Raw genomic sequence first — 24,521 nt, forward strand, 5'->3', positions numbered from 1 at the left:
GTAGATAATAGATCATTAAATTTTGTAATTAGTAGAAAGTAATTTTAGAATGGGAATTAACTATTTTTCTTTTGAAATCCATTAAGCATATTTAGAAAGATTAAAAATTGGTTTTGAGGAATACTGCGAATGAGAGTTGGTGGTGGAAGTTTGATTTGTGAATCTGGAAGGGATATTTAGAAAGTAGGGGAATGAATGACAAATAGAGAGCAGAATGTTTTGAGCTGTCGAGAAGTGAAGTCCAGTAGTAGACGGTAGTGTACGGAGAGTGAGAAAGCCGGTGTAGTTCCGTGAGTGTGGAGTATCTATCGTGGAACGAGAGGTAGGCCAGGTTGAGAGTAAAAGAACCTCCTTGAGCCAAGAGTTCCCGGTAGCTGATTGCAGTTTCGAAAAAGGTAGAACACAGCATCACGACAGAAGCAGGAAACGAGAGCTATACGAGCTAGTTTCAAAGGAGAACATTACTGGAAGCCAGGACGAGGTTTTGATCGCAGCCAAGGATAGCAGGAAACGGGTTTTGTGTGAAGACATTCTCAGTTCACCAGAAAAAGGTCAGTCTCATTTGTTTGGACATGAATGTATGGGTTTTTCGTATTAAATACCACATTTAAAATTGAAGAAACATAATCAATAATATCAGAAAAGCTTCATCAAACTTAAATAGAATTGTTGCTAATAAATCAAAATAGTTAAATGTTAATAAAAACTTTCAATTGGAAACCAAAAGGAAATAAGATTCCCATGTGTAAATGTTATGTTTAAGAATAATAAGATATAGCAAATATTAAGCAGTGATTGCCATTTAAATAAAATAAACAATATTTTGATTATAATTGTAACCCATGTCTGTGTATTATTTTACTCTTTTCTTTCCTATCCCGATTAGGAACCATTAAGAAATACTTAGAAGCCACGAGAGTAAGTAATTAATTTTATAATTCGCCCTGAGATTGAAAACATATTGATATGTGATCTGGTAAATTAATTAGATTATTATTAATGCATTGATTAAATTAAATGACAAATAAGAATATTAGCTCATATCAATAATCAAGATCACAACAATATATATATATATATATATATATATATATATATATATATATATATAAAATGATGTTGGATAATCGAGTACAAATATAAAAATAAATAAACAAAATCATTGGCTAATACTCGTAAAGTGAATGTGAATTTAGTTGGAAATATATAAAATGATGAAGGGTCATCATTCCATACATTTCTGTGCAACTATATACACCGGTGTTTCGGCCTATTTGGGCTTCGTCAGTATAGTGTAGCAAGTTAAAAAAAAAATTTTTTTAACTTGCTACACTATACTGACGAAGCCCAAATAGGCCGAAACACCGGTGTATATAGTTGCACAGAAATGTATGGAATGATGACCCTTCATCATTTTATATTTCCAACTAAATTCACATTCACTTTACGAGTATTAGCCAATGATTTTGTTTATTTATTTATATATATATTTATATATATATATATATATATATATATATATATATATATATATATATATATATATATATATGAATTAAACGAAAAGATTTCTCTGGTATACAGAAGAAATCTTTTCGCGAAAATGTAAATTTCAAAGTCTTCATAAAAGACGATGAACGACAAAAGACACCTCTTTGTGTCACAGATTTGTCTACAAAGCCACGTTATTCGCTACATATTCTTCAATAACGGAGAAACCGTGATATGAAAGGAAACGGCAATTGCATTTTATTTCACTTCGACCACCACCGATATTCTACACGACGTGTTTCGAGCTCATGTCAAGCTCTCGTCAGGAACATCTAGGTGGATGGTCGAGGTGTAACAAAATGCGGTTGGCCTTTCTGGTAATAATAAAATAACCAGACTTCAGTACACTTGGTACGACATCTATATGAATTAAACGAAAAGATTTCTCTGGTATACAGAAGAAATCTTTTCCGTAGCGGACGCGAAAATGTAAATTTCAAAGTCTTCATAAAAGACGATGAACGACAAAAGACACCTCTTTGTGTCACAGATTTGTCTACAAAGCCACGTTATTCGCTACACATTCGTCAATACGGAGAAAAACCGTGATATGAAAGGAAACGGCGATTGCATTTTATTTCACTTCGACCACCACCGATATTCTACACGACGTGTTTCGAGCTCATGTCAAGCTCTCGTCAGGAACATCTAGGTGGATGGTCGAGGTGTAAGAAAATGCTTTTGGCCTTTCTGGTAATAATACAATAACCAGACTTCAGTACACTTGGCCAGAAAGGCCAAAAGCATTTTCTTACACCTCGACCATCCACCTAGATGTTCCTGACGAGAGCTTGACATGAGCTCGAAACACGTCGTGTAGAATATCGGTGGTGGTCGAAGTGAAATAAAATGCAATCGCCGTTTCCTTTCATATCACGGTTTTTCTCCGTTATTGACGAATATGTAGCCAGAGGCGGCTTTACCTATTGTGCAGGGTGTGCGGTGCACACGGGCGCCGGGATGTTGGGGGGCGCCGAGCGCCAAAGAGCGGGTCGTTTACTTTGTTTCAACATAAAATATGCTTTAAAACGATTAATGAAAAATTACATTGGCACTTAGCGCCATAACAGACGGGCGACTGTGGCCGACCACTCTGTGGATCAACAAAAGTAGTTTACCGTGGGTTCTTATGGCCGGCCACAGTCGCTCGTCTGTGATGCAACGTCCACTCCACATAAGAACCCACGGTCAATCATCGGAAACTACTTTTGTGGATTCACAGAGTGACCGGCCACAGTCGCCCGTCTGTTATGGCGCTTATGCGCCATGAAATAATGTTGCGGGGACGTATCAATGGCAAGATTGAGAGGTCGGGAGGCTTATTCCAGAGGCAATTTGGTTTTTGTAAAGGGAAAAGCATGTTGAATCTATTCGACACTTTGCGCAATAGAGGGGATGAACACCGTTGGGTGTTCGATGTTAGAAACAACACTGTTGTTGTTCGATGTTAGAAACAACACTGTTGTTGTTCGATGTTAGAAATGCATTCAATACGCAGCAATGGAACGAGGTAATGAAGGTAATGGAGGAGTGAGAATGTCCTGGATACCTGATGAACGTGGTAGCGGACTATCTTTCTGAGAGAAGAATTATGGTGGAGAAAGGATCTGTCTTGGGCCCGACGCTATGGAACCTGGCATATGACGGGATGATGAACTGTGGATATGGAGAGGGTACGATTCCCCTTCGCATTCGCGGACGACCTCGCTTGTAGTGGCGGGGGACGAGCCAGATCTTAAATAGCGGATACGGAACGCAGGCGGCGTTGTGAAAAAATGGATGATATAGTAAGGACTGAAACTCGCAGCAGAGAAGACCGAAGCCATCATTCTGACAGGAAAAAGAAACAGGCAAAGTGTGGAACTACAATGTGCAGGGGCGTGTCTTATACCCAAAAAACACGTAAAATACCTAGGAGTGACGTTGGACCAGAACTGAAAGTGGAGGGAGCACGTGCGTGTGGTGACCCAGAAGGCTGCAAACAGCGCGGCTGCGTTGGGGAGGGTGATGCCCAACATTGGGGGATCCAAATCCGAAAGGAGTAGGGCCTTGCACGGCGTTGTGCAGTCGATCGTCCTCTACGCGGAACCTCTGGAATGAGGCGGTAGAGATACAGGCCTACAGGGGGATCATGACACGAGTGGGCAGAACAAATCTGCTGCGAGTGGCATGCGATACAGGACTGTGTCTGCCGCAACCTTGTAGGCCATCACTGGATGTGTTCCGCTGCATGTGTTGGTAGTGAAAAGAAAAGAACTGTATGAGAGAAGAGACCTAGAGCTCACTATGGCCGAGAGAAGACAGGAAAGAGGAAGGACAATTGAAAGATGGCAAGAAGAATTGAACAACACGGAGCATGTGGCACAGTGGACAAATATGCTGCTCCCGAACCTAAAATCTTGGGTGGACTGTAGTCAGAGGCGCCTGGATTATTTCCTAACGCAGGTGCTCACAGGACACGGGTGTTTTAGAGCCTACCTCTCTAGGTTTGGAAAGGCTGACACTGATGAATACCTATACTGCAGACACCAGGACACTGTTACACATACGATGCTAGAGTGCAACAGATGGATAGTAGAAAGGAACATAATGGAAAGAGAGGCAGGTGTAAATTTTGTGACAGTGTAATGAAGGTAAAGTGCTTCGGAAGTGATGTCGACCTTGCAGCGGCCATTCCTCTTTCGGAGCGCTGGATGACAGAGGAGGGTCTGGTTTGGCAGGTAGGCATTCGGCATAGCATTGGCGACGAGAGGGCGTTTTAAAGTACCTCGGGAACTATTGCTAGGGCTACGAAAAATGAATCCTGCACTAAGGTCACTCAGGCGGCCTTCTGGACTGAGATGTCTTCCCATGTCTGAGATAAAGATTCCCTCTTTAAAGCTGAGGAAAAAAAGGTAGGTACTTATTCGAGTATTCCATTTTGACTGCGCGTCTACCAAAGGGCGCCAGGGCATTGACTGCACACGGGCGCTACATGGGCTAGAGCCGCCTCTGTATGTAGCGAATAACGTGGCTTTGTAGACAAATCTGTGACACAAAGAGGTGTCTTTTGTCGTTCATCGTCTTTTATGAAGACTTTGAAATTTACATTTTCGCGTCGAATTTTTCGTTCGCGAAAAATTTATATTTTGTCGATAAAATATTAAATAAGCATCTCATCTTTATAATCTTTATAAGTTTGATCAATGTGTCATGATTATTTTGGTTATTATTGCGATCGTAAATTGTTAATTAACAATTGAATTGTTGCTAAAATATTCGTTTAATTTTCACCGGCTTCTGGAATTACAATCTATACCAAGAAAGCTTTGATGCCACTAAGTTATTTAATTATTGATTTATAATTACTTATCTAAAACTTTATTTGAAAATTAGAGATTTTGTTGGGAAAACCCGCATTTTCCGAGGAAAATTTTCGTCGGAGCAAATCAGGAAAAACATATCTCTATGCAGAATTTAATTGCGGTGAATTTTTATTTGGGTGTTTTTGTTGTAAAGTTAAAATCTTCGGAGTTATAGAGCAATAATTGAAAAAAATACGATTTGTCGGCGCCATTTTGCTTATAAAAAAAGTAGCACACTATCTGCGGACTTTGCATACCTACATATATTATTAATATATAGGATCTTATAATTCGATTCCAGCAATAAAATTGCTGGTAAATAACTTTTCCATGAATTTTGCTAATTAGCCCAGAGTAATAGTCATGGCTCCGATAACTTCGTCAAGCTAATCAACAGATGAATTGTTAAGTGCCGCGCAAGATCGAGAACAATATCGACAAATTATTATGGAAGCTACTCACGTCTAAAATTTGAGCACGGTACTCAAAGAAGAAGAAGATGGGGCATTTGAAATATGCCGAAAAAGTGCTGAATTTAAATTTTCACATTACAAATGATCTCACGTCACGAATGATCTCACGTCATGAAAAAGGCGTTGAGTGGAATTTGTAGCTGACGTTGTGTAAGAGCCTTTTCAGACGAGGATTCTGTATCCACGATTAGCGTATCCGATTCTCGAAGTTGCGAGGCTACTGATCACATTCACATGGCATTTACACACGATTCACACTCACATACATGTTCCTCAGTATGAAAACAGCTGCAGTGCCATGTGGTTATATTTTTGGATTATGGATGCAGAATGATTTGGTATAAAAGTTATTAAATAAAAAAATAAGAAAAAAAACTAAATCTTCATTTAAAAAAAACTAACTTTTCAATCTAATAGCAGATAAAACAACACCCAAAAATGCTATTCTACATCCTACCAGACTGAAAACAATGGGAGCCTTCTCTGGTAACACCTGCGAGGCTTCTACAATTTGCAAGCCATAACGGATGCTGAGACTAAGGAAGATGACGGATTTTACAATTTATAATTCACGTCCCATCTGCTCAGCGCGGTAAAGTTCCAACGAGAATGGTTCCCTTCGTACTCCAATCAGAGCAAACATGTAAATCAAAAATGGTATTGAAAATGGTTATTCATTTTTGAAGAAAATAAGACTTTTTGGGAATTGCTACAAATGTCGATTGCAGCCATTATCTGGGGGTTGTGGCAGTCTGATATATTAGATTAAAGAGTTCAACCATGACATCAATAACATCTTCATCAATGAGTTTTAATAATTCGATGAGCACATCATCTGGTACAGTAGCATTACCCTCTTTTATGTTTTTGATGGCATAGATGACTTCTTCTCTTAATATTAGTGGTCCGGTATCCTCTGTGATTTCTAATGACAGTTCTTCTCTTTTACCATTAAATAGTTGTTGGATGTAATTGGTCAAGTGACACAATCTCTCCTTCACTCACATCAGTAATAATATCCCCCTTATCATTTTTAAGGATATTCGTTCTAGTGCTTTTTATGGAACCTGTCATTTCTTTGATTTTTTGTGTAAATTAAAGCTAGGTAAAGCTACTTTTTTATCCAGGTCTTTTGTTTCCTTGCATCAGTTTAGTGTTCCAATCGTCCATTATAATATTATGTATATCATTAATATCATGTCTTTTAATTATCGCCTTAAGACATTGTCAATTTGTTCATAGAAGTTCTCTATGGTGTCTTCATCCTTGTCTGCAGTGGGTGCATATACTTGGATTATATTAATTTTACGTTTTAAATGAGTTGAGAGACAGCATTAATACTTGATCAGAGTAGGGAACAAAGTTACAAACAGCTTTCTGAGGATTATTATCAACTATAATGCCAACTCCCTGTTTTTGATTGGAGTCGTTGTTTCCAGAATAATACATTATTCATTGTTTAAAAACAGATGAACAAATGTTATTAGTCAAATGTTTTAATCTGAATAAATACTTTTAGTAAAACCAGTTGAATGAATATTATTAGTTGGCAATTACAGAGATAGATGAAATACAGAGAAATAATTCAAAAGCTGCAACTCGTGATTTCAGAAATTTCATAAAGTACAAACTAGAAATAGAATTTGTTGTTACTTCGGCAAGTAATTAAAATCGATTGATATCATTCATTAGAATAAAAACAGTATTTTACGTTATTTTTGTATGGTAAACAAGTAGGGGAGAGGCTTGTACCTTGGGCCAGCTTGTACCATGGGCCACCCCAAGTTCTTCTACAATCGTCGTCATTCTGTAGTTAGTTGTTGAACGAGATTAGAAATCATTTGCGGCTATCGTAAAAATATAGTGTTTTATTTTGTGAAAAGTAGCTATTTATAGGAGACATTTTCTTTTTTATTTTATGTGTTAACAGATATCGTAAATTAAATCACAGGGTGTGTATGCCTATACTAACAGGTAGTTAAACAACATAGTGAGAAATATAACAAAACCGTTTTATTAGGTTAAATTCACATTTGTTTTCTTTTCGACCGAGTCTTGTACCTTGGACCGCTATCACGTCTTGTACGTTGGGCCGTACAAAATTAATGGGAAAAAAGAAGACACATTTTTATCCTGCACAAGTAACTGCTGTAAGTCCCTATTTAAAGGTCCAGTACCAGAAGAGAATTCTGAACAGCAACAAATTGTCTGGCCCTAGTGATCAACAATTTGACACTGACATTGAAGATGTCTTGCTCAAACTTAAACCACCAAGTCAGGCAGAGTTGTCTGAAAGGCAAAAAGGAGTGCATGTGTTTGACTTAGATTTTGAGAGGTTCAATGTTGAATAACACAATTTTTTGTATATATTTTTAAACGTTTACGGGTGGTTCAACGTACAAAACTAGGTGGTTCAAGGTACAGGACTGGTTTGTACCTTAGACCAAATTAACTCTAATCAATAAAATTCTAAAAAATGTGTTTGGTTTTGTTTTATTAAAATAACCGTTTAATATAGTACACTATGGTGGGTAAACTACAAGTTAGTCCAAAAAGTTTTCCTTGAAATTTAAAAACTTAAAAATAATTGAGCTTTGAAAAAATTCGGTTCAAGGTACAACTCCCCTACAGTTACAAGTTATAAACATGTATAATAGTAATGAATAAAATTCGAATGAATTCATTTGATAGTTAAATTCATTCATTTAGTAATTATTCCATGTTTATTCATGGTTCCCAACACTACTCACAACTACTATTCGATAGAAAATAGCACGACTATGGAATGTGGTACAAAGGAATCACGATGTGAAAACCTTCATTTGACGTAATGTTTCTACAGCCTCTCGCATTCACATTCAGGCGCCGGATTCAGAAACGTCCGAAATTCATAATTCGGAATCGCCGATTCGTCAATACCGTCTGAAAATATCCATTTGAGTCTATGTAAAAGCTGAATTTCGGATACGCGAATCGTGGATACAGAGTCCTCGTCTGAAAAGGCTCTAATTTTGATTAAACGTACTTGTACAATCGAAAAGAGGCAGTTTTAAACGTTGTAGATCGTTTGTAATGTGAACGTTTAAATTCAGCGTTTTTATCGTATTTCAAATACCCTCATATTTGTTGCCAAATCTCAAAATGGAAATTTCATATTTAGGGCAGTCAATGAGGGTATTTGGCTCCGAATTCCATCCTACTACATCGATTTAATTGATATTTTCACAGTAAGTAGGGAATAGCTCAAGAAACAAAGTCTACCCTATGCCGATGTGCGTTTTTATATTGGGGGTGGTTCCCACCCCTTCTCGGGGGTGAAAAATGTTTTGGTTAAAATGGCCACGAAAAAGGCTAGAGAACCTAATTTTAAGCAAAAACTGTTCTATGATTTATTTTTTGAAAACTCAATACTTTTTGAGTTATTCGTGGTTGAAAATTGGCCATTTTCGTTGAAAAATGACACCTTTTCGGACGGATATGAAATACATCTAACAAAAAAACTATGTATAAAGATTTTTTCTGTAGGTTATAAAAAACAAAAAGACTAGTTCCTTCATAAATCTTCTAGTTAAAATACAAAGAGGGATATGGTAGGTAAGAAGCGTTTGTTTTTTTGCTGCATGCTCAAATCGGTGTATTCAACTTGAAATAACAGAGAAACTGTCGATTTTAGGTGTATAATGATACTTATAACTTTTGTAGTGTTTGAAAAGACCTTTAAAATGAGCAATACTAATTGTCGATTACATGCAAACTAAGCGAGATATTCTGCAAAAAACTTAATGACTAATGTATTTTAAGAATAAATGAGAAGTATATTTGTAACCCCTCATCCATCATAATTTAAATACATCGTTTTCCTTCTACAATACATTTTATTATAGTGTTATTTCTATGTTCAAAAAGTTAGGCTGGATTAAATTGAATGGTATTTGAAAAAAATAAGATCAAATTATAGAGCGCATTTTTAAATTTTCTTAAAAATCTTCCTTTTCCTCCATGTAACTCGAAAAAGATAAAACTTTTTCAGATAAAAATTTCCTTTTTATTTTTCATTACTGTATCTCTTATCATTCTCAACTTACATGGAGAAAAAGGAAGATTTTTAAGAAAATTTAAAAATGCGCTCTATAATATGATCTTTTCTTTCAAAAACCATTAATTTTAAACCGGTCAAACTTTTTGAACATATAAATAACACTATAATAAAAGGTATTATAGAAGGAAAACCAAGCATTTACATTTTAGTGGATGGGGGTTAAAATTGCTTCTCATTTTTTCCTAAAATACCTACATTAGTTATCAATTTTGTTTGCAGCATATCTCGCTTAGTTTTAATGTAATGGACCTTTAATATAGCTCATTTTAAAGGTCTTTTCAAGCACTACAAAACGTGTTAGTAGCATTATACAGCTAAAATCGACCGTTTCTCTGTTATGTCAAGCTGAATACACCAATTTTAGAATGTACCAAAAAACAAACTATTTTCACCTACCATATCTCGTTTTGTATTATAACTAGAAAATTTATGAAGGCAAGTGTCTCTTTGTTTTTTTCATAACCTACAAAAATGTTTAATATAGTTTTTTAGTTATATGCATGGTTTTTAAGGTATTCGCAAAAAAGCGTTCGAAAAGTTATTAAGTTTCAATGAAAATGGCCAATTTTCAACCACGTATATATCAAAAAGTATTGAGTTTTAAAAAAAAAATTATAGAACAGTTTTTGCTTAGAATTAGGTTCTCTAGCGAATTCCGTGGTAATTTTAACCAAAAAATTTTCCACCCCTAAGAAGGGGTGGAAACCACTCCCAAGATAAAAGCACACATCCGCATAGGGTAGGCTTTGAATTAGGAGATAAGTAGAGGCTATTTCCAAAATTTCATTAAAATCCATGCAGTAGGATAGAATTCGGAGGTAATATCCTATTCTTGCTCCCATTGAATGGCGTAATTATAGATTTTGAAGATTAGGCACTAACAATGCAAATTTTATAGTGATCTGTCAATGGAAGTACCTCCATCCATCCACCCAATGGCACTACAGCCCAAATCGAGCCTTGGCCTCCTTCAACAAGCTTCTCCAAATATTTCGATTTACCGCTGTTCTTTTCCATGAAAGCATTCCCAGGAAGTTCCTGGCATCCTCATCGACTTCGTCTTCCCATCTCTTTTTAGGTCTTCTGAAATCTAATGAACTCTCTTATTTCAAAAGGAACACCCTATATATTTTTTGCGTTTTGAAGTCCTAGAGAAATACTGACTATTTTTCATGTTAGGTATATTCCCTATACCTAAATGCCGTAATTTCGGAGTTATTGCTACATTTATTAAAAAAAAAATTTAAACAGATTATAAAAATCAATTTTTCGGCTCAGGTAAATATTATTTTAGATTCTTTGGATCATTGTGAACAAAAAAGATATTTTGTAATTTTTCTATAAAATTAATCGTTTCCGAGTTATAAACAATTTAAAACTGAAGAAAATCGAATAATGACGATTTTCAAGGTTCAAAAATACAAATAAAAATTATTAGTTTTGAAACTGCGTAGTAGCCAAATTCAATTGTTTCAATTGTTTTATATTAAAATATTTTTTTTAGTTCTTAATGCAGCCCGATCGCCCGTCCTCTCATATGCGCTTTATTAACAAATTAAAAAGCGATGTTTTAGAATAAAACGGTCCAAAAACTCTTATGGCCAGCTCCTAGAAAAAGGATAGAGCTTGAATTTAGGTACTTCGTAATTTCTAAAATTATTTTTTTTTGTTTTTGAACCTTGAAAATCGTCATTATTCGATTTTTTTTCAGTTTTAAAGTGTTTATAACTCGAAAATGGTCAATTTTATAGAATAATTACAAAAAAAATTTTTTGTTCCCAATGATCCAAAAAACATAAAGTAATATTTACCCGAACCAAAAAAATCGATTTTTATAATTTGTTTAAAATTGTTTTTTAAAATAAATGTAGCAATAACCCCGAAATTATGGCATTTAGGTATAGGGAATATAACATGAAAAATAGTCAGTATTTCTTTAGGACTTTAAAAAGCAAAAAATATACAGGGTGTTCCAGTTGAAATAAGAAAGTTCATTAGATTTCCAGAAAAACGGAAAATCTGACAACAATGTAATTGCCACTATAATATCGGCCGCCTCAGAAAACCCTTACCCACCAAAATCTATAAAAATCGTGCAAGCTGTTTCCGAGATAATTGAGTGTTTCCATACATAAAACTCACTCTGTATATCATACTAGTGACGTCATCCATCTGGGCGTGATGACGTAATCGATGATTTTTTTTAGATAAAAATAAGAGTCGTGTGCTAGCTCATTTGAAAGGTTATTCAATTCTCAATTCAATAGTATAAGCGTTAATATAATTATAAAGGGTGTCCAAAAAACAAATTTTAATCAAAGTAATTGACAAAAAAAGAAGAATGTATGTAATTTATTTAATTCATACTACATTTTACTGCTGTCAGAAATAAAAAAAATGTTTATTTCACAAATAAACATTTCTTTATCTACTTACTCTATCTCATATTATGTATAAGTTTTTAGTTTGTGAAAACTGTCATTATAGATAGCAGTGCGTGAAGGATTTAAAGTGTGCGTGAAGTAACAATGTATTTTAAATGGGATTTAATTTTTTGCACTGTTTTTTGGCACACTTTCATATAATCAAATATTCTTAACTGTCGCGTTGTCATGGTGATGACATGTGAGCAATAAATTACAACAACAGTTTTGTCAACAAAAGAATTTTTAAATGTCAAAGTTCTAAAAATTGTAGAATAGAATCGAATTCCAGTGACGAAGAGTTGCAGTTTTTTTATTTGTTTATCGTAGATAAAATATTTTATGAAACTGTGCGTGAAGTACTTTTTGCGAACTTACGAGATGTATAGCACTCGCTCCGCTATCGCTCGGGCTCTAAACATCGAGTGCGTTCGTAAAAAGCATACTTCACGAACTGTTTCATAAATAATTATTTCGCTTAAATTAAATGTTCAAATTTCCAAGAGTCAGGTGGCTGACGGTAGCTGGCTTGAACATTTAATCGAAAAGTAATGTTTATTTGTGAAATAAACATTTTTTTTCTGTTTTCTGGCAACAATAAAATGTATTTTGAAATAAATAAATTACATACATTCTTCCTTCTTTAACAATTTAATTAACACATTCACGGACACGCTGTCATTGTATTCTTTTTCTCATGAGCATCTTTCAGTGGGTCACAGTTTTTCGATTTCTTTCTAACGAATTAAATTGTATGTGACAGAAAAAAACTCACGTCGGTGATTACATTTCGTCGGTGACGTTTATAACGTTTATTCTAATTGTCAATAGATGGCGCTATAATCGAAAAAAATTATTTACGAATTATATAATATATCTACGAATATAATCTGTACAATTTATAAGACTATACAAATCAAAGAAAATACCATTTTATAAATGCAATAAACACAATTGATTTGTTTTTATGCCAAATTGCAAATAAAATGTGACAACTGCCAGATTTAACTAAAATGTCATGTCACTAAAATGTATAATATTATCATGGACTTACCTTTTTTTCTATCATTTGTGACGCACTGAAACATGCTCATGAAAAGAAGCATATACACGTATTCTTATGGAGTAAATGACTTCATATGCAGTCATGACCGTGAATGTGTTAAAAAAAAATTCGACACCCCGTATAAATTATTATGTGAATGTTTATATTACTGAATAGAGAATTAAATAACATTTCAAATGAGCTAGCACATGACCCCTATTCACATTTTAAAAAATCATCAATTACGTCATTGCGCCCAGATGGATGACGTCACTAGTATGATATATATGCCAAAATTTCATAATTATAAAATAAAAATTGACCTCTTTCAAGATTTTTCCCTAAAGTCGCCGGTTTAATAAATAACCAATTTATTTATTTCATTTGCAGCATACTGTATATTATTGCAGTCCAATGAAAGTCACCACATGATGGAGTGGATGGGATTTATTATAAATAAAAGAGAAAAAGGGCTGATTATTGACTTTAAATCCTACAGTAACATTTTTATTCCACTTGACGCAAATAACAGTACAGTCGGATTTATAATGGAAAGTTACCTGATCTTGCTCTTTCACTGTTTTTGATTATATTAATGAACAAATATTTTTTTCTCCTGTTCTCACACACAGTTCCACATACCCGAATACCTCTATCACACAAGCTTGTCAATATTTAATGACTGGTGAAGAAATTAAAAAAAATACATTAGGGTTGTTCGGGTGCTCATTGGGTTCTAAAATTTCATTTACAACGTGGGAAGCTAAAGGTATTTTAAATTATATGAGAAGCCATCTTGTCCTCATACATCCATATTTTGAAAACGAATCTTATTGGTTTATTTTTTATGAATATCTTAGCAGAATGATACCCATGATACCACATCATCGACTAATCTATGCTGTAATAATCATATATTATTTAAGAACAATACAAATGATCACAAGATAAAAGTAGGTATGAAACAAGCTAAAGAAAATAGGATACAGATTATCAAATAATAAAAAAGTAATCATATTAATGTTAAGCGAAGCAATAAAAAAACAGACGTGTTTTAGAAATTGACAATTAAAGAGACATTTAGAAATTGAATTAATGCTGTCATGCTACTATACATTATATTATGTGTAATAGCATGACATCATTAATTCAATTTCTAAATATATTCTTCCATATATATTTATTTTTCTTAATATGTATGCGAGTTGGGGTGTTATGAATAGGATCATATCCAACTTGGTGTCTATGCATTTTGATGTTGCGACCCTGACAGAAATTATGAGGACATCTGGTGAATGTCTCAATTTGAATCAAACATATTTACCTATTGGGACTGTGCAAGTTCGGAAAAGCGACACCTATTTCTACGCTCTAAACGTTTATTCGCACTTTTAATTATATTGGCCAATCATATGGTACTGGTTACTGGATAATTGTCAAGGCCATAGTCCAAAAAAATAATAAGAAGAAAAAATAAGATTTAGGTTGTGTTATTCAAACATAAACAATTGTATGTAGTAAATAAAATTAGTTATTAAAATGCAGTACTGCAAGCAAAATACAATTAATTAAATTTACCTTTATATAATAATTGCATATCATATCAATATTGTGAAGCAATATATAATTTTTCTTCTTAAATGACAATAGGTATGAAATGTACGTCAATTTGACAATTTCAGTTGACGATATGAATTATTAAAGAAAGTTGCAATATTTCTCCTCTATTCACGCACGATCATTTCGCGTATCCCTTCCAAGTACTTGCACACCGCGAATTGGGCTGACCAACTATCTCCCTATATAAACAATGGCGTTACCCTGTGTGTTAGAAAGAAACCAAAATTGTTTAGCTTATCTACTTTTTATGTTGAGGGAGAGTGTTAGAATATACAACATTAAAAGTGGATATTGCTCTAAGTTGTTAATTTATGTATTTGACAATATAGACAGGTATAATGTAATGTCAAGAAATATATAGAAAATAAAATGTCAGTCAATTTCAAGTAATATGTTTTTTTTATTGTCTTGTAATTCAGTGATTTATAATTGTTGATGGTCAGTTAGTCAGTTGACCTATACCCCATTCCAGGAATATACAACCCGCATGGATTATCCGACAACGAATATTTTACTGTGCAAAATATGAAGAACGAAAGTAAATTGCAAATTATATTGTTGTTTATTGGAGTAATTATTAGAGCAAAATACTTTCGTACTTCTTATGCACACTAAAATATTCCTTGTAGGGTTAATCCAAAACAGTTGTATATTCGTGGAATACACCATAACTTAATTTATAACAGTATTCACACCAGAATAAAAAATTACATTAAAAGATGATATTAAATTTGAAATTCACAACAGTAAATATTTTCAAATAATTTGAAAAGCTATAAATAAATCCCATTCTAAAGCATCTGTGTATACATGTAAATATGTGAAAACATGTTGAAAATGTGTTGAACATTTAATCGAAAAGTAATGTTTATTTGTGAAATAAACATTTTTTTTCTGTTTTCTGGCAACAATAAAATGTATTTTGAAATAAATAAATTACATACATTCTTCCTTTTTTAACAATTTAATTAACACATTCACGGACACGCTGTCATTGTATTCTTTTTCTCATGAGCATCTTTCAGTGGGTCACAGTTTTTCGATTTCTTTCTAACGAATTAAATTGTATGTGACAGAAAAAAACTCACGTCGGTGATTACATTTCGTCGGTGACGTTTATAACGTTTATTCTAATTGTCAATAGATGGCGCTATAATCGAAAAAAAATTATTTACGAATTATATAATATATCTACGAATATAATCTGTACAATTTATAAGACTATACAAATCAAAGAAAATACCATTTTATAAATGCAATAAACACAATTGATTTGTTTTTATGCCAAATTGCAAATAAAATGTGACAACTGTCAGATTTAACTAAAATGTCATGTCACTAAAATGTATAATATTATCACGGACTTACCTTTTTTTCTATCATTTGTGACGCACTGAAAAATGCTCATGAAAAGAAGCATATACACGTATTCTTATGGAGTAAATGACTTCATATGCAGTCATGACCGTGAATGTGTTAAAAAAAAATTCGACACCCCGTATAAATTATTATGTGAATGTTTATATTACTGAATAGAGAATTAAATAACATTTCAAATGAGCTAGCACATGACCCCTATTCACATTTTAAAAAATCATCAATTACGTCATTGCGCCCAGATGGATGACGTCGCTAGTATGATATATATGCCAAAATTTCATAATTATAAAATAAAAATTGACCTCTTTCAAGATTTTTCCCTAAAGTCGCCGGTTTAATAAATAACCAATTTATTTATTTCATTTGCAGCATACTGTATATTATTGCAGTCCAATGAAAGTCACCACATGATGGAGTGGATGGGATTTATTATAAATAAAAGAGAAAAAGGGCTGATTATTGACTTTAAATCCTACAGTAACATTTTTATTCCACTTGACGCAAATAACAGTACAGTCGGATTTATAATGGAAAGTTACCTGATCTTGCTCTTTCACTGTTTTTGATTATATTAATGAACAAATATTTTTTTCTCCTGTTCTCACACACAGTTCCACATACCCGAATACCTCTATCACACAAGCTTGTCAATATTTAATGACTGGTGAAGAAATTAAAAAAAATACATTAGGGTTGTTCGGGTGCTCATTGGGTTCTAAAATTTCATTTACAACGTGGGAAGCTAAAGGTATTTTAAATTATATGAGAAGCCATCTTGTCCTCATACATCCATATTTTGAAAACGAATCTTATTGGTTTATTTTTTATGAATATCTTAGCAGAATGATACCCATGATACCACATCATCGACTAATCTATGCTGTAATAATCATATATTATTTAAGAACAATACAAATGATCACAAGATAAAAGTAGGTATGAAACAAGCTAAAGAAAATAGGATACAGATTATCAAATAATAAAAAAGTAATCATATTAATGTTAAGCGAAGCAATAAAAAAACAGACGTGTTTTAGAAATTGACAATTAAAGAGACATTTAGAAATTGAATTAATGCTGTCATGCTACTATACATTATATTATGTGTAATAGCATGACATCATTAATTCAATTTCTAAATATATTCTTCCATATATATTTATTTTTCTTAATATGTATGCGAGTTGGGGTGTTATGAATAGGATCATATCCAACTTGGTGTCTATGCATTTTGATGTTGCGACCCTGACAGAAATTATGAGGACATCTGGTGAATGTCTCAATTTGAATCAAACATATTTACCTATTGGGACTGTGCAAGTTCGGAAAAGCGACACCTATTTCTACGCTCTGAACGTTTATTCGCACTTTTAATTATATTGGCCAATCATATGGTACTGGTTACTGGATAATTGTCAAGGCCATAGTCCAAAAAAATAATAAGAAGAAAAAATAAGATTTAGGTTGTGTTATTCAAACGTAAACAATTGTATGTAGTAAATAAAATTAGTTATTAAAATGCAGTACTGCAAGCAAAATACAATTAATTAAATTTACCTTTATATAATAATTGCATATCATATCAATATTGTGAAGCAATATATAATTTTTCTTCTTAAATGACAATAGGTATGAAATGTACGTCAATTTGACAATTTCAGTTGACGATATGAATTATTAAAGAAAGTTGCAATATTTCTCCTCTATTCACGCACGATCATTTCGCGTATCCCTTCCAAGTACTTGCACACCGCGAATTGGGCTGACCAACTATCTCCCTATATAAACAATGGCGTTACCCTGTGTGTTAGAAAGAAACCAAAATTGTTTAGCTTATCTACTTTTTATGTTGAGGGAGAGTGTTAGAATATACAACATTAAAAGTGGATATTGCTCTAAGTTGTTAATTTATGTATTTGACAATATAGACAGGTATAATGTAATGTCAAGAAATATATAGAAAATAAAATGTCAGTCAATTTCAAGTAATATGTTTTTTTTATTGTCTTGTAATTCAGTGATTTATAATTGTTGATGGTCAGTTAGTCAGTTGACCTATACCCCATTCCAGGAATATACAACCCGCATGGATTATCCGACAACGAATATTTTACTGTGCAAAATATGAAGAACGAAAGTAAATTGCAAATTATATTGTTGTTTATTGGAGTAATTATTAGAGCAAAATACTTTCGTACTTCTTATGCACACTAAAATATTCCTTGTAGGGTTAATCCAAAACAGTTGTATATTCGTGGAATACACCATAACTTAATTTATAACAGTATTCACACCAGAATAAAAAATTACATTAAAAGGTGATATTAAATTTGAAATTCACAACAGTAAATATTTCAAATAATTTGAAAAGCTATAAATAAATCCCATTCTAAAGCATCTGTGTATACATGTAAATATGTAAATCATATATAATCTCAGTAAATTTGTAGAATATTTTGTTTAATAAAGTTATCGAATTTCAACACAAAATCCTGCAAATATAAAACCAGAAAATCTGACACCCACAAATAAGTACATACATAGATATTATTTTTATTTATGATTATGACTTCAGCGTGTCGCAACATAATAAAGTATGTACAAAATAAATAAATTTCATAATAGTGCATGTGCATATTACTTACCGATTTTTTGGGATAGCGCTTTTAACAATTATTGGTCCTTTTAATTGATTTTCTTGGTTAGATTTGGACATTTTCGATTATTAGGTGTATGAATTTAAGGGATTGTGATGTTCTCTTCTTATAAATGCATATTTTTCTATGCAAAATCTTTAATTTAATATAGTTATTCGGTTTTTAACTGAATAGAAAAGTGAATAATATTTATTTTAGTCTCCCGGTTAAAACTATTATAAACTAACATACACACACCCTACACGTTTGTAAATACAACTGAATTTAAAAACGATTTTTTTGATTTTTATTTGTACTGTCAGTGTCAGAGCCGAGCTGTCAAGTCAAGAACAAAGAACGCATTTTGTTTAGGAGAATCATTTTGTATGTCTGTGACAAAGTTCAGAGACGCACTCTGAAATTTAGTAACCAATCAGGTGCAAATAAATGACGGGGTAGGCAACACATATTATCAAGTTTAAGGCTGTATGACACTAAGCATTTTCTTGTATCATTTCTAATATCGTTTCTGATATACATTTTCTTGTATCGTTTCTTGTACGTACATTTGTGCCCTGTATGACACTATGCAAGTTCTTGTATCGAAAATTGTATGAAATTCGGCACGTGATTGGTATTTTTTGTTTGTTTGTCACCCTGTGTCACGTTAGATTGGTATGTGTTGGTATGGTAGTACTGCGTCTACAGCTGATTTTAAGGATTTTATAAAATTTATAGACTTTTAAAAACATAAATTTAACATTTTAATGTTAACCAGAATTTTTACGTTGACTGTTGATTATTTGTGTTTTTTATTTTGCTTTGATATTTGTGCTAAAATATTTGCATTAGAATTATCTTCAGCTTGATCCAAATTAGGAACTATTGTATTTTCCTCTATTAAAAAATTATGCAACATGAAACCCAAACTTATACATAGTTTGAACTTTACTAGAAGCTAAATATATGGTTATTAGTAGAACAGTAGTCCATACCAAACGGTATATTAGGTATCAATAAAATATTTATAAATAATACCTACAAAAACACAAATACATTCATCAAGACATAAATCATATGATCTCATTTTCAGCCGCCATTGCCATTATGACATTTTAATTTAGATGGTTTACCAGCAGGTTTTACGTTTTTACTCTTTGCGCAGAAATTGGCGCAGTTCTTGTACAAGAATCTGTGCCTGACACAAATTCTTGTATCGTTTCTGATATCGTTTCTTGTATCTGTGTATGACACTATGCATTTTTTTGACATATCAGAAACGATATTAGAAATGATACAAGAAAATGCATAGTGTCATACAGCCTTGGTATCTTGTATATGACATCTATTGTAAAGGACACAAACTTTGCATCACCAACATATAATTTCAAAAAAGGTAACTACAGTGGGTGATCATATTATTAGAGCCACCTCAGAAAATTTTACTTTTGTTTAATAATGGTAAATATGTACGTTTTTTCTTTATACGGTCCACATTGCCTTTGAAACCTTAGAAATGGATGCTATGTTTCTGTTGGAGTGATTAGTATTGAATATTAAAGTTTTTATTTCTGCTTGTTTTTATGTCTTTGGATTTCTGAATGTATACAGTCATCTTGGTCTTGCAACCAAAAGGCGGTCTTGGTCTTGCTGAAGACCAAGACCAGTCTCGCTCATTACTAAATAACGCAGAAATCCACACCCACGGTTCTTAGACATTACTAAATTAATAACATTACTTAGACATTAATAAAGTCTAATAACCGTGACCCACACCCTTGTTTAAGTCTGGTATCACCTATTTTATGACTGTCAAAGTCATCAGAGACAAAAATATATTATTTTTTGATTTGTTTTGATATATAATAAACAAGCTGAAAATGCGAGCATTATCATAACGAAAACTTCTATATAAAACAACGTCTAGAATCAATCAATATTAAACTTAGTTTATTTATTAGTGGATAAAAACAAGAAAGAAAAACTGGAACGAACGAACGAATGTAAACCGAATGGAAATGGAACCAGATAGATTAGCGAACATCTGTAAAAACAACAAGCCGTACAGCAGAAGACCCGTTGGAAGGCCGCCAAAAAGGTGAAAAGACAATGTACAGTCAACAACACCTGAAACAGAATAAGAGGCAGACAAACAGGAGTAATCCTAGTCGCTCGAAGAAGAAGAAGTTTATTTATTTAGTGATTACTGTATGTAAAACAATTCTAAAGAACGAATAGAAGACACACTACCACCATCATTAGAATGCGCACAGGTCATTGTTTAACAAAACAACATCTGTATAAAATGAATATAAAAAATAATCCTTTTTGTGAATGTGGTCGCCTCGAGGATCTAAACCACATCTTTTTGAATGCCAGATTAATGTGATTCCAAATTTTTTATATACACAAAATTCATTTCCATGAACTTCAAAACACCGCTCTCTATTGGCTCCGTGCGTCTCCTCTCTACATACAGTCACGTGACACGCTGTCAGATTTTGTCAGGACGTTTTAACATTGAGTCTTATGGGATTATTAATGAATCATTATCACTTTAAGGTGAATGACAAATTTTCGTCATTCCTTATGTTTTCGAGGTCTCTGAGTCCGAATATGGAGTTAATTTTTTTCTAGAATTAATGGAAGATGTTCAAAAATCAAATTTTATGCAAAAATGCGAAAAATAAATTTTGATGATTTTTCAATTTTAACACACTGTATTTTTGGTCGCTGTAAATATTTCCTTTTGAAAATTTTACTGTGTTATCTTTGAAGCATTTAAATAACAATGAGATATTTGTCCAAAATGACTCAACACGTTAAAAGAAAAGTTGTTAGTTTTTAAACATTTTGTCGTCAGATTTCGTTAGTTTCATGTTTACTTAAAAAAGTTGAGTGACAAACTTTTAGTTTATAATTTTAATTAACACAGAAATAAAATATAATTCATGAAGAAGTTTTCCAAAAAAATTTAATTTAAAATATGCAATAGGAAAAATGTTATGTGACTTTATAGACGAGCGGCACACCCCAAAAAAAGCTTATTTCTCGAGATACTGGTACTAATTTTGGTCATACTTTATATTTTTTATGGTGCTGAAAACTAAAATTAGGGTTGTTTTGAATTTTACGCGTGGAAACATTATCTAAATCGCAACTTTACCCTAAAAATAAAAAAAAATCACGTTTTTTGAGTTTAATTTGCTACAACTCTGTTCCATTGTAATATTTTTTCTGTTATTTTTATAGTATATATTTCTCACCTTTCTGAAGACAATGGGACCTGCTTCAATATTTCTGTCTTGCCATAAAGAAAGTTATAAATTGTTTGAAGTAAAAGGTGCAGATTCTTGAATCGAAAAAGTTGAGTAACAAAATTTGAAATTTAGCTGTTTAATTAATTTTAAGTTAAAATCTAGAGTACAGAGAACAAAATGTTTTATAGAAAAAAGTGGTGTAACTTTTAATTTTAAGAAAAACGTGATTTCATTTTTTTTATTTTTAGGGTAAAATTGCGATTTTGACAATGTTTCCCCATCTAAAATTCAAAATAAAACTCATTTTCGTTTTCAGCACCATCAAAAGTATAAAGTAAGACCAAAATTAGCCTTTCACCATACCGTGGTTGATATCAGGAAATGAACGTTTTTTTTGGGGGGAGTACCACTCGTCTATAAGGTCGCGTAACTTTTTTTCTGTTGCATATTTTGACTTTGTGGCCTTTTTATTGTTATTTTTTAAATTTATTTATTTAAAATATAATTTTACTAAATAAATGTGCAACATAATAATATTCATAAAATTCAAGTTTCTACCAAAATATATAAATATAATATTAAGCTTCAAATCAGGTATACTGTCAATGTTAAAAAAATGGGCTGTAACGGTCTAGCGCTAGCGAATGCTAGTCCGCGAATTTATTCTCATTCGGCTGCGCCCATCAGTGCCGGCGCTAGGGTATAAGGTGCCCGCCTGCAAAACTAGCACAGGCGCCCCCCATCCCACACACATACACACACAGATACACATACAGATACAAATCCAGCCTCGGGAACATTATGTGTGTTCAAATGGAACAATGAGACCCACATGTCCGAAGATCAAACCGGTCACACTGCGTAACCTGACCCCGTATCTATCTGACCCCCAAGCTATACCACCACCCCTCCCCATCGAAGTACATAACGAATAAGGAGGCTTTGTACTGAACGTTACCTTGGATGCCCTGTTTAATGGAAGATCCTCTGTATTATACTTTTTGTGGTTAAACCACCTGATTTTAGGGGTAGCTAGAAGAGCTTTTCTCCCTATTAATGACTTGATTATGGCCTTGTGTCCTAAAAATATATGTTCCGGGCAGCGAGGCACCGACTAATTCGGTGTCCCGCTATCCGCAAATGTCCCTGGTAAATAAAGTTCGGTTACAGTTTTATTGGACCCATCATCTGACAAAACAACTTCACTTTAACTTTTCTAAGAAATTGGCTAAGAGAACTAAGATTGTTTTTTTATGTCATTTCTTCTTTTTCGGCTGTTAAATTAATAATAATGTTGAGTACTTAACAGATATAATTTTATATTAATTCAACGTTAATTTCGTTAACAATTTCGTTAACTGCAGTGTACAACTGACAAACTATTCTGTATTATAATCACATGAAATACATAATAAAAGAGCTCTAAACTAAATTTTATGTAAAATGTTTATTTTAAATACCGGGTGTCCTCTTATATTTTCCCCCATTTTAACTGCTCATAACTTCTAAACGGCTCAAGATAGAAATATGCGGTTTTCGTTGAAATGTTTTATTTTAGTAAAAGTTTTGTCAGAATGGATTGAGTTCTTTATGTCGCTTTCAATTACGAAAAAAATATGGCGGATTTTTGCAAAAAAATTTGTTTACTTTTTTTATTGGAACACCCAGTATCTTTTTTGTAAATTTAAAGAACGGTCATTCACCTATCCAGCGATATAAAGTTTTTTAAAATCGGTTGTCAAATGACACTGTAATTAATTTTTAAAATGAGAGGTGCAACGTGGATATCACATAACTAAATAACATAACTAAACAAATTGATATTATAATATGTTATGTGAGTTCCACATTGCATCTCTCATTTTAAAAATTAAATGCTCAGTCATTCACAACCGATTTTAAAAAACTTTATATCGCTGGATAGGTAAATGACTCTTCTTTCGATTTACAAAAGAATATACTGGGTGTTTCAATAAAAAAAGTCAACAACGTTTTTTTTCAAAAATCCGCCATTTTTTATTTAAAAGTGATAAAAAAAATTCAATCCATTCAAACAAAACTTTTGCTAAAATAAAATTTCTATCTTGAGTCGTTTAGAAGTTATAGGCAGTTAAAATGGGAGAAAATATAAGTGGACACCCGATATGTGGGATTTTATGGGATTAATACATAACTTGATACCTATTAATAGGTACATAATACTTAAATTAGACAGGCGCAGGCGGCAAGAAAACAGTATCACAATCTTGTTTCTACTAGAAATCATTCATTTCCTCTCATAACTGCTGATAAAAACTAACAACTTGCAAGGAATTTGAAGAACATAAACAAAGCATTCTCATTTAAGAGCAAAGTTGTTTAGTTGAAATATGATATCTTTGACCAATAAATTATATTACTACATGGTAAGAATTCTACGCGGCATTGCATATTTTTGTATATTATATGATATTCAAAACTAACAAACAAACACAGATTAGGGTATTATTTAAAACGAAAAACGATTATGTTATTAAAAACGATTAGGGTATTATTTATTATGACGAATTATTTAAAAACATAATTTTTCTATTTTAGTATTTTACATAATACCATAATACCACCAGAAAAAAAGCTCATTCTGGCGCCCCCCAAACAGGGGCGCCCGCCTGCAATGCATCCCTTGCAGGCCCGTTATCGCCGGCCCTGGC

General features: G+C 32.9%; 1 protein-coding gene across 1 annotated transcript in view; it reads right to left on the reverse strand.

Moving 5' to 3' along the window:
* LOC126884461 (alkyldihydroxyacetonephosphate synthase) overlaps positions 1–18,863 on the reverse strand; it is a 146,654-nt gene extending 127,791 nt beyond the window's left edge. Inside the window, exon 1 of the mRNA XM_050650395.1 lies at positions 18,581–18,863. Within this exon, the coding sequence (XP_050506352.1) occupies positions 18,581–18,651 (71 nt within the window). The 5' untranslated portion in view covers positions 18,652–18,863. The remainder of the gene's footprint in view (positions 1–18,580) is intronic.
* Positions 18,864–24,521: the final 5,658 nt, after the last annotated feature.

This window comes from Diabrotica virgifera, chromosome 5 (assembly GCF_917563875.1).
Source record: "Diabrotica virgifera virgifera chromosome 5, PGI_DIABVI_V3a".
Taxonomy (NCBI): domain Eukaryota; kingdom Metazoa; phylum Arthropoda; class Insecta; order Coleoptera; family Chrysomelidae; genus Diabrotica; species Diabrotica virgifera.